This window comes from Micromys minutus (assembly GCF_963924665.1).
Source record: "Micromys minutus genome assembly, chromosome: 9".
In the NCBI taxonomy this organism is placed as follows: Eukaryota; Metazoa; Chordata; class Mammalia; order Rodentia; family Muridae; genus Micromys; species Micromys minutus.
In genome coordinates, this window is record NC_137978.1 from 27435667 (window position 1) to 27453131 (window position 17465).

At 44.5% G+C, this 17465-nt stretch overlaps 1 protein-coding gene across 1 annotated transcript in view; it reads right to left on the reverse strand.

Annotated features, from left to right (window-relative positions):
- The window catches only part of SCP2 (sterol carrier protein 2), a 69062-nt gene that overhangs the window by 19827 nt on the left and 31770 nt on the right, over positions 1 to 17465 (reverse strand). The window contains exons 10-13 of the mRNA XM_080921780.1: positions 16229 to 16376; positions 7489 to 7596; positions 6288 to 6441; positions 223 to 325 (exon numbers count right to left, since the gene is read on the reverse strand). Coding sequence (XP_080777906.1) covers positions 223 to 325; positions 6288 to 6441; positions 7489 to 7596; positions 16229 to 16376 — 513 coding nt within the window. The remainder of the gene's footprint in view (positions 1 to 222; positions 326 to 6287; positions 6442 to 7488; positions 7597 to 16228; positions 16377 to 17465) is intronic.

Genomic DNA, 17465 nt, shown 5'->3' on the forward strand with positions numbered 1-17465 from the left:
CCTCTCAGCCCAGGCTCCGCCTCTCAGCCCAGGCTCCGCCTCTCAGCCCAGGCTCCGCCTCTCAGCCCAGGCTCCGCCTCTCAGCCCAGGCTCCACCTCCCAGCACAGGCTCCACCTCCCAGCACAGGCTCCACCTCCCAGCACAGGCTCCACCTCCCAGCACAGGCTCCACCTCCCAGCTCAAGCTCTGGTCTCTGGTAGTGTTTGATTTACAGCTCTTACCTCTTCAAGCTTCTTCTCGATCTCCTTAAAGATGAGATCTGCCTTGAATCCATCCCCCGCAGAGCCGGTGGGAACAGCTGAAATCTGGGGTGTTCTGAAGGAGCTGTGAAGGACCAGTGTCAGTTCTGGGAGTCACAGAGGTACTTAGGTTTTCAACATTTAGGTAACGGTAAGAAAATACCAGTTGTTAAATAGATAAGCAATCCCAAGTGACTGCCTGCAACAGGAAAGGCAACAGTTCAAGGTGATCCGAGAGGTAAGTTCCAGCTAATATCTCACTAAAGCAAGGAGAGGATCTGCCTACCTAAAGCGTTAGCTGCCAAGATCTCAAGGGCAGAAAGAGCTGGTATGATCAAAGAAAAAAAGATCAGAGTGACCAGCATAGTAAAAGAGGAGAAAACGGCGCGGTATGAAGGTGGGCAGAAGACACAGGCAGCGCAAAACTAGGAATCTGGGAAGCCACAGAGACAGCAACATAAAGTAGAAGAGGAGGTGGCAATCCTCCCAGCAGTGTGGACTGACTCAGAGAACAGGTGAAGAGAACAGTTAGGAGGCGGCTGCAGTGGTCCAGGAGGGAATGAGGCGGCCCTGCCTATGGGCAGTCTGCTGATGGAAGTGAAGGAAACAGACTCAAAAGAGCAGAACAGCTGCCTCGGGAGATTGGGGTGGCCAGGGGTGGTAGTGAAGTGAGGGCAGAGTGTGTGGCGATCAGCTGAAGACTGAATCCAGGGCCAGGTGGACAGGGATCCAGGCTAGATCAAGTGGGGTAACCATGAGTAGAATCAAGTGTTGAAATCCTGGAATGAAGTACAGAGAAGACGGGCCCCCGGGACAACGGGCTTTGGGATCCACTATTTAGAGGTCTGAGAACCAGGGAAGCTTCACTCAGAAATCAAGGCAAAGTGTCCCAGAAGCCTAGAGCACAGAAGTCTAGGAGACAAAAGTCAAGTACACCAAAATGCTACCAAAAGGTCAGGGACCAGGGGATGTGGTAACACAGACCTGGTTCTTTTGAGACACCCTCTTGTGGAGCAGCGAACTGCATCCTTCTCTGGACTGTGATAGACAGGAAGCTTTGTGTGGGTGGGATAAACATGGAATCTGAGTAATTTCTTCAAGAAATGAAGCATTCCTTCTGGGAGCATGCACAAGACAGTCCCGTAAAATTAACATCTTCTCCAATATTTTAAGTGTGTTAAGATATGCACCACGATATCTGGCTGTGTCAGCACTTGAGAGGTAGAGGCAGGAGGATTGAAAGTTGAAGACTATCCTCAGGTATGTAGTAAGTTCATAGCCATTTTGAGCTAAATGGGACCATGTCTCAAAACATAAAACAACAAAACCCCCACGCCACAGGAACTCCATTGTGTAAACTGCTTTTAACTGCACAGTGAGGGACACACATAGTGTTAGAATAATGAACGGTTATCACTGCATACAGCTCTCACATTCTCTTCATCTTATAAAGCAAACTCTGGAGCCAGAGAGATGGCTCAAGCAGCTAAGGGCACTGGCTGCTCTTCCAGAGGACCCGGGTTCTATTCCCAGCACCCCCATGGTGGCTCACAATTGTCCGTTCCATGGAACCAATCCACTCTGCAGTCGATATGTGATATACGCATAAAATAATAAGCGAATCGTAAGGAAAAAAAAAAAAACCTGCCTCTTGAAGTGGCATTTGCCTCAATCCCAACATTTCAGAAACAGAGGCAGGTAAATACATCTCAAAGCCACCCTAGGCTACAGCAAGTTACACAGCAGCTAGGGCTGCATAGCAAAACCCTGTCATTCATAGATAGATAGATAGATAGATAAGCTAGCGATTTTGGCTTTTCACTTTTAATCATTAGTGTGCCCTTTTCCTTGATAGCCACATCCTGACTCGATCCTGGCAGCCCAGAAAAGTGCAAAGTATCTTGACCATGTGGCAGGTCCAGGATATATTCCCAAAGGTCAAGGTTCGCTTGTTTGGTAAAGCTCATCATGCTATTGATTAGCCAGCTTGTCATCTAGATCAGGAAAAAATAACACAAAAAGTACTGTCAATATTTTCTGAACATCCTTCCTTGCAAGTCACCTGATACATGCATGTCCCGTTCAAAAGAAACTGAATAATAACATAAAATGAGATATTGCACACCAAAAAAAAAAAAGTTTCTGATTTCTTTTTGTTTTATTGTTTGCTTTGTTTTGTCTTGCGGTGTTACCCAGGCTAGCTCATGTGATCTTCCCCTCAGTGGATTCCCACTAGGTAAGTGGGAAGTTTAACTGGAAGGCCTTCTCGGCTCTGTTTCGATGATGTCACAGACTGGGAGTGAAGAGAGGTCATGAAACAGGAACTAGCTGGCATCCAGCTTCTTCAGCTAAAGTGTCTATACTCTGAGCACCAATGCATCTTCAGACAGTTTGGTTTTACACAGAAGTGTGGCTGAGGAAGCACGGCTCAGGGCTGGAGCACTTTCCTAGCACATACAACCTGGATCTACGACCCAGCACAGCTGAAGCACCTAATGTGCTCAAGGCACATACCAGGCCTTTAGAACGTGGTGGTTGGGCTAAGTATGGCTGCTCGAGCTTGGAAACGCACTTGGGAGTCAGAGGCAGGTGGATGAGGCCTTCCTGCACTACACTGCAAAACTCCACTAACAAAGAAAACGAAGGGAGAGATTCCATTGTTAAAAAAACGTTTACAACTCAACAATAACCCGGTTTTTACATTGCTAAAGACGTTACCACGTGTATCATGAATAAGCAGTGAAGGAAACGATGTTCAGAAAATGATTAGCTACTGAGGAGAAGTGAACCAAAATTGTGCGGTATCACTTCACATCCGTAAGGACTGCTAATAAAAGACCAGGGAGGACGACGGTAAGGAGAGCCTGGAGCTTTCATACAAATGGGGCGTGTTGAGCCTTTGAAAATAACTATGTTAAATCAAAGAACCCAGTCATGAAAGAATAATGCAATATGACTTCCTTTATATGAAATATGCATATGCAGAGTAGGCAAATCCAGAGACGGGGCGTTCATATGCAGCTTCCAAACTACAAGTGGGACAGACCGGAAGTGAAAGCATTTGGGGTATGTGTTGGGGTAGTGAAAATGTTCTAGAATCATCACTTGTTCTGATTAGAGAGGGTTACGAAATGCACGCAGGCACTGGGAAGTAAAGCTCACAATCAATCAGCACGTCCCTTTGACCTCAGAGCTGGCAGATGAGCCCGTGACATGACAGACATACAGATACGATGGGAAATGCAGCCAGGTGCCCCTTGACCACGCTGTAGACTGTGTCAAGGGGCATTTCCCATGTTGTACTAAAAAGTCAAGGTCACTTTCACCTGAATTCAGTAAGACCATTTCAACCATTTAGCCAGAGGCATGGACGAGAGCACTGGAAAGAAGAAAGGCAAATGCACTGAGGAATAAACTAACAGTTTGCACAGCGGCCACAGTGTAGGGTAATGCACTCTGGTAGTTTTCTGAACTCTAAAGTAAATATTTTCAATATTTCCTATGTGATGATAAGGTTAACAGGCCCAAAACAGGTAGTGTGATCAAAAACTTAGAAGGGTGTTCTATCTGGTCACCCCTTCCTCTTTGTCTGAAAAACAACCACCATTAAAAAAAAAAAAAAAAAACTAAAGTGACACCATCTACAAGTGGTACTTAACTAGGTTTCTAAAATTCCTGTTCTAACTGCTAAAAACCAATGGTGAATATTAACGACACATAAGTCATATACTATTACCCCTTAATTTCTATTTAGGAACAAGCTGAACTAATATCAGACATTCATGTGTCTCCTGAGAAGGCCTTGGAGTGGCAAGAACAAGCTCATCAGCAGCCACGTGTGGGGTCTCAGCATCACTCTCCTCCATTACAGGAAACAAGGACTCCTTGAAGAAATGACCCAGCTGGGAACAGGCCATGGGAAGAACAAGAGGAGCTGCAGACATGGACCCAGATCTGGTTCCCGGAACCACATCGGACAGCTTACAACCACTTACAATCCCAGCTCCAGAAAATCTGCCACCTTCACTCATGCAAGCCCAAAAGCACGCAATGTAGATTCTAAAATTTTTTAAAAAAATGGAAGAAGAGATTGAGCCAGAAAAGAGGGAAAGGAAGTACTATCCAGAATAGTAGAGCACAAGGGTCACCTTGAGAGAGTTCCTCCTGGCCGAGCCAGGGACAGTCACGGAACCAAAATTATTGACACGAAAGGACTGTGACCCCCTCTGGATAAAATAAGGTCTTGTGATTGCATGCAGTGTGTATGAAGCCATTTAAAGACAGGAGAGGAGGGAGCGATCTTCCTTAGAGCAGAGTAACTGCAGAAGGGAAAGTTAGAAAATCATCAACGGAGCTAAAATTAAAAGATCCACTTCTTATGATTTGACCATTAAAAGGGCAAACTACAGAGGCAGTAAACAGAGCAGGGCTGCAAGGAGGGCACAGTAAGGGCTGCTGCAAACCTACACAGAGAAACAAAGAGCAGGCTGGGCGCATGCTTTTAATCCCAGCACTTGGGAGGCAGAGGCAGGTGGAGTCCATGAGTTTGAGACCAGCCTGGTTCACTCAGAGTTACATAGTGAGACCCTGTCTCAGCAGAGAGACAAAGGACCGAAGCACTAGGGGAAGCAAGTCATAGACTCATTCTGGACCTTGACTGTGATAATTATAGAATGAACCATTTACATGTGAGAACTTGCAGGCATATACTAAAACGGCAAAGCAAGAAGCTCACTGCCTTTAACAAAAGATTAGCCTGGACTACCTTGTGTCTCCAAAAAAAAAAAAAAATCTGTGGGCAAACTTCCTAATTTTACTCTGAAGAAAACATAGAAGTATCTATGCCAATTAAATGGACTGTGCTTAATTCTCCCCCCTCCAAGGGATTTCATTTACAAGTGTGAACAGGGTGGTATTCCAGGGTCATCAGCACAAAACAAATGAATCAGATTTATGAAGAAACAAGATTATCCCCACTAAGGACTACAAAAGATCATGGGAATTTGAAAGAAGACACTCTTTAAGTTTGAGATGCATCTTTATGTTTGAAACAAAAACAAAATCCTGAGCAGGAAAAGAGTGAGACCAGAGAAAGGAAAACCATTCCAAAGTTTGTAAAAGTTAAGACTGTAATAGATAGTGGCCCTTATCCTTTGTAGAACAAAATGTGTAAATAAATGATTAAGTAATTACCAAGAATTTCAAGAGAAAATGAGCCTAGTAGTATTAAAAAGCTACAGGGTGGCTAAAAGAGGAAAACTATAGTCAAGGAGAATCAACTCAGAACACACCAGACCTCAAAACAGACCCTGAGGTGGTTCACTGTGGAAGGCTCATCATGAAAGACAATAATTAAAGCAAGAAGAAAAAAGATTTTGTGAACTTGGAAAGATTCTTTGGTGTATGATACAGGGGTGAGGAGCCAATGAAGGAAAAGTTAGGAAGATTCAAAAGAGGGTATACATAGTATCTAGTACAGGAGATGGCTGGAAACCAAACACACAGAAGAAAGCTGGGCCTTGGAAAAGAAGGAAGAGGCACTCTGAGAGGCTGCAAGGAAGTTGAGGAATCCCAGAGGGCTGGGGCAAGAGGTACCTACGGAGGCAGACACTTCAAACAGAAGAGGAAAGCAAGACATGGGAATTCGAGCAGCGGTGAGGGCTTGATTCAGAAACACATTTACCAGGGTCCAATGGCTCGTGTACTTGGTGGCTTCCTCTGAACCAGCAGAGCCAGAGGTCAAAGGAGAAAGCCAACTGTGACAAAGGGAGCCAGGAGGTGACTTGCCCGAATTCCGCAGGCTTGTGGGTCAGCACTCCTGGGTTCACTGCCTCTTTCTGAACAAAGATTTCCTAAGGTTGCCTTGGCTTAAAAAACTAAGTTTTAATTTTTAAAACCATATTAAAGAAGTAATGTCATACTTTCCCTTAAATGCTTAATCAAATTGTGGTTGGTTTCTTTGGTGGTGGTGGTTGTTTTTTAACATGCAAGCGTCACTTATTGTAAACTATGAGGGCAAAAGTGACAGAACTTAAAATGTCACTTACCTGGCAGCTTCGGGGAAACCCATCCTGTAGAGGGTGACAACCACGGCTCCTCCAAGGCCTAAATTGTGCTGCAGAGCCACCTTTGCCCCGGGAACCTGCCTCTTTCCGGCTTCGCCTCTCAGCTGCCAGCAGAGCTCCGCGCACTGAGCCAGACCTGGCGAGTCGAGCACAGAGCGTCCCGGGCCGCGTTAGAGCACAGACTCCGCCCACCCGCCCCAGCGAGCCGCTAGTTGGGACTTCCCGCCAAAGCCAAGCTCGCCTCCGGAGCTAAAGCCCGAGATTCACAGCTAGTTCCCACGCTAAGAGAATTAGCATTTTTAAAAGGCTCGAGTTCAGGAAATCAAGACTTGCTCCCTTTAACCCATTTTTTTCTGGTGTGCTGAAATGGAAAACACAGCGTCCATAAGCCCACCGTGGTGCACACCTTTAGTCCCAGGAGACCAGAGGCAAATGGATCTTTCTCTCTGAGAATTCAAGGCTAGCCTGGTCTACAGTATGACTTCCAGGACAGCCAGCGCTACATAGTGAGGTTCTGTCTCAAAAAAACAAAAAACAAACCAAACAAACAAACAAAAAAAAAACCCAGTAAAATTCTAATTTCAGAATTCCTAGTCTAGTTTTCTCAAGAGAAAATGAGTTCCATGCAGTAGCTAAGGAAGCATTTAACAACACGCAGAGTGCTCTTACACGACTGTACCTGGCCAGTCTAGTAAGATCGCTATTAGATCTTGTTAGATAAGTGCACTACAGCTAATGAAAAATCAAAGGACTGCAGTTAAAAAACTCCAGTTACCATATGAGTTCAAAGAATACAAGCATACTGAAATCACAGACTTCAGCCACTTAATGGTGGCTCACAGCTGCAATCCCAGCATTTGAGAGGGGCAGGTAGGGGGACTGCTTTAAGTTTAAGGTCATCCTGAATCATATAGTGAGTTCCAGGCCGACCTAAGTTGGGACTGTCTCAAACAATTAAAACGAGGATCAAAAAGATGGCCCAGCAGATAAAGGCATGTATCACCACGCTGGATGACATGAGTTTGATCCCCAAGACTCATATAAAATTGGAAAGAAAGCCAGTTCTCTCAAGTTGTTCTATGATCTCCACATGTGTGCCATGGAACATGAATGTTCACATATACATTCACAAAACAAAAAGAGCAGGGCCTAAAGTATAATTCTGACAAAAAGGCATTGTCACCTGTGGCGCCCAGTGGGTGTCCCTTTGAGATGAGGCCTCCACTAGGGTTTATGACCCACTTTCCTCCATAAGTGTTGTCCCCTCTGTCCACCAGTGTTCCACCTTGTCCTGTGGAAGAAAAAGTTAATATTCACTAATGTTAAAATATAACATTGGACAGATGTCTTTTTAACTCTTCTACATAGCCAAGGATTTCTTAATATAAACATTTCTTAAGAGCTTAATAAATTGTTACAAATGCTTCTAAGTGTTGAGCAATGATATTGAGCAATAAAGGCTTATCTTTCAAGAATGTTCTGCATAAAATAAGCTCTTGATAGTTCCTAATAGCCCTGTGGCTTCCAAATTGCCCCAACTGTAACAAGAGGCAGAAAAGAACTAATGTGGTCAAAATAAATACTCTGCAACATTTTAACTAAAGATTATAGTTTCAAAAGTTGTAATTTTCCAAAATGCATTCATTTCTTCTCTTGTTTCAGCTGTAATACTGTGTGATATATACATTCTTTCATTAAAACAAAACAGTATGCTGGGGTGTGGTGGCACACACCTTTAATTTCAGCACTTGGGAGGAAGAGGCAGGTGGATCTCTGAGTTTGAGGTTAGCCTTGTCTACTGAGCAAATTTCAGGATGGCCAGGGCTCCACAGAGAAACTCTGTCTTGAGAAGCAAAAACAAAAGAGCAGGACTGGAGGTGTGTTTCTGGTAGAGCGCTTGCCTAGCATGCACGTGTCGCAGTGTTTGCTTCTAGTACAACAAAAAGCAAACTCCAAAGAAGAAAAACAAACAACAATAAAACAAAATTTCACTTCCGTAAAATTAAGGGAAAAGACTGAAGACACTGTTGAACCATAAAGGTGAGGGAGAGAGAGGGGGGGGTTTCACAGCCATAGGAGAGATGGCTCAAGAGCACACCTTTTACCACAGCACAGAGACATGCAGATCTCTGATTTAGAGGCTAACCTAGTCTACATAGTGGATTCTAGACCAGTCAGGGCTATGTATTAAGACCCTGCCTAAAACCAAAACCCAAACAAAAAACAACTACAAGTTTATTTCATGTGTTTCATGGCCTCTACATTGCCTGGTGATGCTTTGTTCACTGTTTGGGAGTGGGTACAAAATAAACAAAAGTATATGAATTGTGTAAGGTGTTCCTCCAGATGTTTTTCTGATGGAATAGTGAATCTGGGAGCCCCAGATGTGATGATGATGGTCTGAGCGTGGTTCAGATAATGGAATGCTGAGTAGCCACAGCCACAGAAAGAAGGCAAAGAGTTTTGGGAAAGTAGGAACAAGGAAAAGAGCCCTGGAGGAGCCCACATGGGGCTCTGGACACAGGCCCCTGAAGGAAATGAGTCTGGGGTGCTTGAAAAAGGAGGTATTGTAACTTCAGGAGAGGAGGCACAGAGGAGGAGCTGGGGACCCTGGGCAGAGAGAGAGTTAAAGAGACAACATTTGGCCCTTGCTTCTGTGTGGATGAGAAGCTCGTAGGCTTTGAGAGAGATATGACACTGGCCAGCTTCTAACACAACCATCTGCTTCATATAGTGAAGTGTACTGGCTGGTTTTGTGTCAACTTGACACAAGCTGGAGTTATCAGAGAGAAAGGAGCCTCAGTTGAGGAAATGCCTCCATGAGATCCAGCTGTAAGGCATTTTCTCAACTAGTGATCAAGGGGGGAGGGCCCAGTCCACTGTGGGTGGTGCCATCCCTGGGCTGGTGGTCCTGGGTTCTATAAGAAAGCAGGCTGAGCAAGCCAGGGGAAGCAAGCCAGTAAGTAACATCCCTCCATGGCCTCTGCATCAGCTCCTGCTTCCTGACCTGCTTGGGTTCCAGTCCTGACTTCCTCTGGTGATGAACAGCAATGTGGAAGTGTAAGCTGAATAAACCATTTCCTCCCTAACTTGCTTCTTGGTCATGATGTTTGTGCAGGAATAGAAGCCCTGACTAAGACATGAAGAGACTGAAGGACTCCAGGCAGGCTTGGGGCTCTCTGTGAGATGACCACAACCTAAGGAGCCATGCTGGCAATGACAAAGTCTGGCAAGATGTGGTGTACTCAGAATTTATTTGAAAGCAGAGTAGGGGCCAGCAGGATTAAAAGATGGATTTGGTGGGGTGGGGTGAGACAGATGATTGAAGACTGATTCTGCAGAGGCTGAAGGATGGCTCAGCAGTTAAGAGCAACAATCTGATACCCAGAAACAAACTGGGGCAGTTGACAACTTCCTGTAACCAAGGCATCCAACAGCCTTTTCTGGCCTTTGTGGGTAGTCCTACACACACACACACACACACACACACACACACACACACACACACACAAAACCTATAACACTCTGAAAAGTAGGCAGTTTGCTCCCTGAATCTAGATTTCAGGGAAGCACTCAGAGCAACCTGAAAGTCATCATCACATGACATCTGGCTGGGTTCCAGTTCGGCAACCAAAGCATGTTCTGATGTTTCCTTAGGGAACCTGTATTTACTGATGTTGAAGGTCCCTGTCCACCAACCCAGTTTTGATCTATCAATAAAGATGTCAAAGGCCAATAGTTGGACAGAAAGAAAGAGGCGGGACTTCCAGGTTCCCACCTACTAGGAGAGGGTAATGGAGCTACTTGGGGGAGAGAGACAGGACAGACTCAGAGCCACAAGGGAGATCTTCCAGGATATAAGCATCTTGGGTAACAGACCAATGGTCTTCACAGAAGGTAACGGGGCAACTAAGCTAAGGGCAGATTTAGAGGTGCTGAGTGAAGGCATGAGCACTCTAGCCACAGAAGGCTTAGAAGAGCCCGGCCACAGAGCCAAGAACCCAGTTTTAAAATGAGCTAATATGTGTGTGTATTTATCCGACAATCTGAGATAGCTCCTGGGTGGGTGCGTTAGTGCCTGCAACCAGCTGGGGACACAAAGCGGTGTAGACAAAACTACACGCTACACCATTGTGCTTCTTTCCCACAGCGCTCCTTCTTCACTCTTTGACCAGCACTGAAGACTTGGATACAGACAGTGCTACTCCCAGCTACCTGAGGACTGAAAAGCAAACAAAGGCCGGAAGATCAGCAAGTGAGATCTCAGGGAAGCTGCTGCCCAGGGCTGGATTCCTTATGCTTCCTCAGGCTGTCCTTGCCGGTTCTGCACAAGTGAACTGCATCACAGCACAGCACTCCATGTTAACAAAGGCAGTGTTCTAGAACTCAGTCTATCCCCCTTCCGCTACACCCCAACCCCCCCCCACACACACATCTTTGGCTGTTTGAGACAGTCAAAAGTATCCCAGGCCTGCCTTGAACCCCAGGTCCTGGGCCTCCCATGTGCCGGGATCACAGGTGTGCACTGAAACCCCACCTTTTTTAAAGATTTATTATTATGAATATACTGTAGCTGTCTTCAGACACACCAGAAGAGGCATCAGATCCCATTAAAGGTGGTTGTGAGCCACCCACCATGTGGTTGCTGGGATTTGAACTCAGAACCTCTGAAAGAGCAGTCAGTGCTCTTAACCACTGAGCCATCTCTCCAGCCCTCACCTTTGCACCAACAGAACCAGAAAAAACTAGTTCCACTGGCTAAACAGTAAGCATTAAAGGCCACAGTTGAGAGAGTCAGAACAGAGCCCCACCTTCATAATTCTGAATGTAGACTTATAGGGAGTCTGAGGCTCACCCCAAAGCCACAGATGCATGTATGGCCCCAAACCAGCACCGCACAGGCTCAGGAACTAAACAGAGGCATCAGCTGTCACTGCAGAAGGCAAGTCAGAATTAGTAAGGACAAACTGGGCTGACTGCTGGCTACATCACAAATAGTGTGGAGCTGGGTCGATAGCTCAGTTACTAAACAGATTACTACACCTGAGAGCTGAGTTTAGTCCCCAGTACTTGCATAAAAAGCTGGATTGTGTGTGTGTGTGTGTGTGTGTGTGTGTGTAATCTAGTGCTGAAGAGGCAGAGACAAGCAGTTTCCTGGGGGCTCATGGACCAGCTTGACCACCCTAAAGCCAGGGAGCCCCAGGTTCCAGCAGAGTTGATCCTCACGATTGACACTAGAGGTTGATGCTGGCTTCCCTATTGCTTATATTGTGTGGCCCCATCAGTCCTCTCCAGAGGATGTTGAACAAAGTAACATTCATGTGTTCAGATGCAATCTAAAAATTATTCATCCTACAAAGGATTTCAAAAACAAAAAGTAACCAACTCCCAAGAGGGAAAGACCCTGGACAAATGCCAAACCCCAAAATCCAGATTACAAAGTTATTAAGGACTTTCAAATTGATAACAGAGCTGCAAGGTGAAGAAGACACAGGACATAAACACTAAGACAGAAGTTCTCAGCAAAGTGGAATCTTTGAAGTAAGAGTCCCAGATGCGGTAGAGCATGACTTGGATGTTAGCACACAAGGTACAGAGGCTTGCAGGGTCAAGGCCTACTCTGTGATTGCAAACTCCAGATAAGCTACACAGAGTCCCTGCTTTGTTCCTTTATTTATTCTTTTCAGTACTGGAGACTGTACTCAGGATCTCCTGTATGCAAGCCAAACACTGCTTACTGAGCTATAGCCCCATCCTGAGCTTTGTCTCCATAAACAAAGAAAGAAAAGGAAAGAAAGAAAAAGAGGACATCCTACCATCTGGAGGCTGAAGCAAGAAGCTTGTGTGATCAAGGCTGACAAGACGCTGTTTAAAAAAGAAAGAGAGAGAGAGATAGAAGGGAAGAAGGGAGGAAGGAAGAGGAAAAAAAGAAATAAATTATTTTTTAAAAAAGGGGGAAAGAAAAAGTCTTACTCCAGTGGCTCGGAGCAAAAGGGGGATTTAAAAATGAATAGATGGCCATGCAGTGGTGGTGCCCACCTTTATCCCAGCACTCAGGAAAAAGAGGCAGGTGGATACCTGAATTCAAAGCCAACCTTGTCTACAAGAGTAAGCTCCAAGACAAAAAAAAAAAAGGCTACACAAAGAAACCCTGTCTCAACCATTCCCCTTCCTCCAAAAAGAAAAGAACTAGGTTTGATCACTATTACTACAAACACAAAGAAGACGTGTCACAGACTTGTGGGATAATGTCAAGGGCTCTAAAACCGACGTCATGGTGACCCCAAAATGTAAGGAAAAGGTGGACCATTTGTCTCAGCAGGCACAAGTCCCAGGGTTAGATCTCCAGAACTGAAGGCAAGATGGCTCCCAGCTCTCAGAGCCTGAGAGAAGGTATGGACTTGGGAACCAGGAGGCCATGTCCATTCTGCACTGTCTCAAAAAAGAAAAGGAGGGTTGGAGAGATGACTGCTCTTCCGGAAGTCCTGAGTTCAAATTCCAGCAACCACATGGTGGCTCACAACCATCTATAATGAGATCTGATGCCCTCTTCTGGTGTATCTGAGGACAATTTCAGTGTATTCATATATAATAAATAAATAAATCACATATAATAAATACATCCTAAAAAGAAAAAAGAAAAGAAGAGGAAAGATGCTAAAAGTCTTTAGGCTAAAGAATTGATTAAGAGAGGAAAATCCCTGAGTGCTGGAAAAATGGCTCCGTGATAAAGAACACATAAAAGCTAGGCCTAGTGGTGCATACCTTTAATCCTAGCACTCCGGAAGCAGAGGCCAAGGGATCTCTGTGAGTTTCAGACCAGCCTGGTCTACAGAGTGAATTCCAGGACAGTGTATTGAGACTCTAACTACAAGACAGAGAGGGACTGTGGAACATTAAGCCCTAAATCAATGTCTTGATCAAATACCTCCTCTCAGGGCAAAGGAACCACCCATATCCACTCCCCAATGCCAAGGAAGAGGAAAGAGTGTAAGAGCCAGAGGGAATGGAGGATGCCAAGAAACAAGGCCTCTAAATCAACATGATCCAAGCTCTCTGAACTCAGAGACTGAGGCAGCACGTACAGGCACTCATGGGTCTGCACCAGCTCCTATAGGATTCCTGAGTGTTCGAATTCCTGATTCTTGGGCCTCATCTAGCATTCTTTTTCCTGCTGTTGGTTTGCCAGTGTAGCTTTGTGTTATCTTACTATATTTTATGTTGCTGTACTTAAGAAGAAAAAGCACATACAGTCTTGCAGAGGACCCAGGCTTGGTTCCCAGCACACGCATGACAGTTTACAACCAGCTTTAACTCCAGTCCCAGGAGGTCCAATGGCCCTCTTCTGGTTTCCTCAGGGAATAGGCACACACATGATGCACATATGTATATGCAGGCAAAACACATACACATAAAATAAAAACAAAAAAAAATAAAAATAAAGAAGAAACAACACAGGCCTTGTGTTGGGGGCTGGGCTGATCCTTTCTCAGAGACCCTGATAGAAAGCCAAGGAGAATGCTAATTCTGTGTCCTTGCCCAGAGGCAGACAGGAATGGGGACAGGACCTCAAGGAATATATGGTTTTTGGTTTCTGGGAAACTGGAGTTACCTGTCCCAGCATGCTGTGTGCTCCGTCTGTGATGCTGTACAGCGTTGCTCGATTAGCTCCCGCAGGCTCCATCGCCCCACTGTATACAGCTTTCTGCACACTGTGTTCATTTCCCCTGCAAACCATAAGATGCTATACTTCTTAACTGTCTGCATAAGCCATCAGCCTGTACAAGACCTCCTGATCCCAAACTCTCTTGTGTGCTCTAATTCCTCACCCCTTGGCCCTCCTTCAGGAGCCTGTCACTGGAGAATAACCTGCCAGTCCGGGTCAGTCTTGGGCTGAGAGAAGACTCTGTGTGTGGGTAAAGTATTGTGGTACAAACATGAAGACCTGAATTTGAAATCCCAAAGCCATGTACGAGCCCAGGGCCCTACATTAAAATGGAAAGTGGGGATAAGAGAATCTCTGGAAGCTTGAAAGCAGGGAGAAGAGGCATTATCTCAAGCAAGAAGATTGTCCTCTGACCTCCACAGGCATTCTGCAGTGCTCCTGCACATGCACAAACACAAAATCTTTAACAATGAAGAAAGCAATGGAAATGGTGAATAATGTCTTCAAAATATGATGGAAGAAAATTGTTTCATCACGTTAATATTTCCAATCCAAACAGATGTGGTATGTAAGACAACTACAAGAACAAGCGGTCAGTGAAGGTAAAGAGGAGCTGGTTAATGGGCCTCTCTGGTGGCAAGGTGAAGACTCACAATATCAACTGCAAGGAGACTGAAGACTAAGTACTCACACATGACCTTGGAGCAGTAGTTCTTAGCTGGGAGAGTTTTGACTCACAGGGAGAAATTTAGTAATGTCTAGAGATATTCTTGGCTGTCCCAACCATGGGAGGCATTTGTGGCACTTTGTGGGTAAAGCCCAGGAATCCTTACTTCTGACCACCCTGAGATGTACAAACTCTACCACGGGATAGCATCTCAAATGTCAGCAGTACTAAGACTATCCTATTCACAGCCGCTAGAAAAGAGAAAGAAATAGAGGGGCTAAGGGTGCAGCTGACTTTGTAGGGTGCCAGAACTTGGAACACAGAAGCAAAAGGATCAGAAGGTACCTATGGGATGGCTCAGCAGGTAAAGCCCTCGTGACACAAGCCTGATGACCCGAGTGTGACCCTGGAACCCATACAATGGAGAAAGGAGAAAAGTAGCTCCATGAAGTTGTCCTCTGGCTCCTCACGTGTACTATGCTACACGCAAATCAACAGGCACAACACACACAATAATTATTAATTAACAAAATTTTGAAAAGGAATCATGCCCCCAAAGCCAACAGATACATTAAAATAGTATACTGAAAATGTTCAAACAATACAAAAGAAGACAGAAGACCAAGGGAAGGAAAAGCACAGAACAGAAGTAGAAAATAAAACAGTCGATCTAAACCAGATGGACACAGACACGTGTATCCAGAGTATATATAGTATTTATATATTAATGCTATATTACTTATATATTTATTATAAAATATATACAATAAAGACAACAGAGAACCAAAGGGCAGAGATTTAGACGGATATAAAAGACATGCCACACGAAGACACAAAAGGAGGCTCTGGGGTGATGGCTCAGCAGCTAAGGACACGCAGGGCTCTTCTCCAGAGAACCTGTTTGATTCCTAACACCCACTTCGGGTGACTCCAGCCCCGGAGACCCAGTGCTGTTTTCTAGACTCCGTGGGCACTGAAGAAACACATTCACATAACCACACACAGGCACCGACAGAAACACAGAAGGAGAACATAAATCCTGTGCTTTAAAAAGAAGATGCACAGACGACCAATAAGCAAAAGAGTTCTAATTTCATCACTCATGGGTAATATGAAAATTAAGATAAGACACAATTATATCCTCTTGAGCATGCCTGAAACGTACGCAGCTGACCAGCAAGTGTTGACAAGGTGAAGCATCTAAAAGTCCGTACTCAGGAATAAGCGTGCTTTAGAAATAGGAAGTAACCCTTCAAACCCACCAAGTAGTTCTGCTTTTCTTTCTGCACGTCTATTTAAACACAATTTAAAAACACCTGGGACTGCGGGCCTAATAAATCCTCTTTAAAACGTAACCATACATTCTTAGGACTGATTTGCATAATGTACACTAAGTACATAACGCTGTTATGCCAGAGTTTGTGTTGCCCAAGCCTGGATGTCCTAAAAACTCTCTGCCAAAACGCCTTACATCCGATTTGCATGGTGTGGCAGAGTCCACATGCAGGGAAAGGCAATTAGTGACTTGTATTGTTTAAAGAAAGTGAAGCCCTCTCAATGGGATTCACACAGGGGCCCTTAAGACACTACCTTCTGGACAGAGCCCCAGTGCTTCATAAGTCAGGAGCTCGTTGGGAGAGAAGCAATCGTGAAGCTCTATCACGTCGACATCGCTGGGTCTCAGGCCAGACTTCTCATAGCACCTCCTGGCAGCTTCCTTACTCATATCATAGCCAACCTAGATCCAGAAATCCATTGCCAGGTAAATAAAGGGCACCAACACTGGGCCTCTTAAACAAAGGTTCTAAGAGAGTAATACATGCATAACATTAAAAGCTCAAAATATCACATCTATGGAAATCTCAGCTGATTCTGCATTATATAAAACAACCAATAATATCAAAAATGTATATCTTGAATTTTATACCATAAACTATAAAAGTTTAAATAAGATATTAAGAAAGGACTTAGAATCTGAGATTTAACTGATACTATTATGAAATCATAGTGGATAATTGTACTGATGAGATCACAGTGTATAGTTGCACTAGTTGAAGAGGATTTTCAATACATCTTTATAAGACCAAAACAGTGAAAAGTATAGGACAATTTCTACAGAAAAATATGTAACCTATTTTACTATTTTTATACAAGATTCAAACCATTTTACTCAGGCTATGTTAAATTTTGTTCAAGGAATAAAGCAAAAATACTATAAAGTGTGCTATGGGACAATATGAGTATAGTGTATACGCTGTAACTCAATTTCACAGTCTTGGCTTTCCTGGTCAATGTCACACTGCAAAGACAAAATACCTAAAAAAACAACTCAAAAGCAGGAAAGCATTTTTTCCCCTGTTTTCTGTTTTAGACAGTATTTCACGTAGCCCGGGCTAGCCTCAAATCCACTGTGTAGCTAAGGATGACCTTGTGCTCCTGTTCTTTTTGCCTTACCTCTCAACTGCTGAGGTTACAGGTGTGTGCAACCTTGCCCCACTGGAAAAAAAATCAGTCGGCTTCATGGTTTTGCAGGTTTCAATCCATGCCCATTGCAAGATTAAAAACAACATCATAGCAGAGATATGTTGTAGTAGAGCAAGGCTGTTTACCTCATGAAGGCCAGGAAGCGACTGAGCTAGCTTTTTCAACAATGCCTCTGCCCTTAAACCCACTGAGCTATGACTCCATCAATGCCTTAGTACTTTGATTAGGTTTGAATGTCTATGAACCAATCATCTCTCAAAGACTCTACCTCAAAACATTGCTGAATCAGGGACTAAGTCTCTAATACAGGAGCATACAGGGAACAGTTTAGTGCCAAACCAAA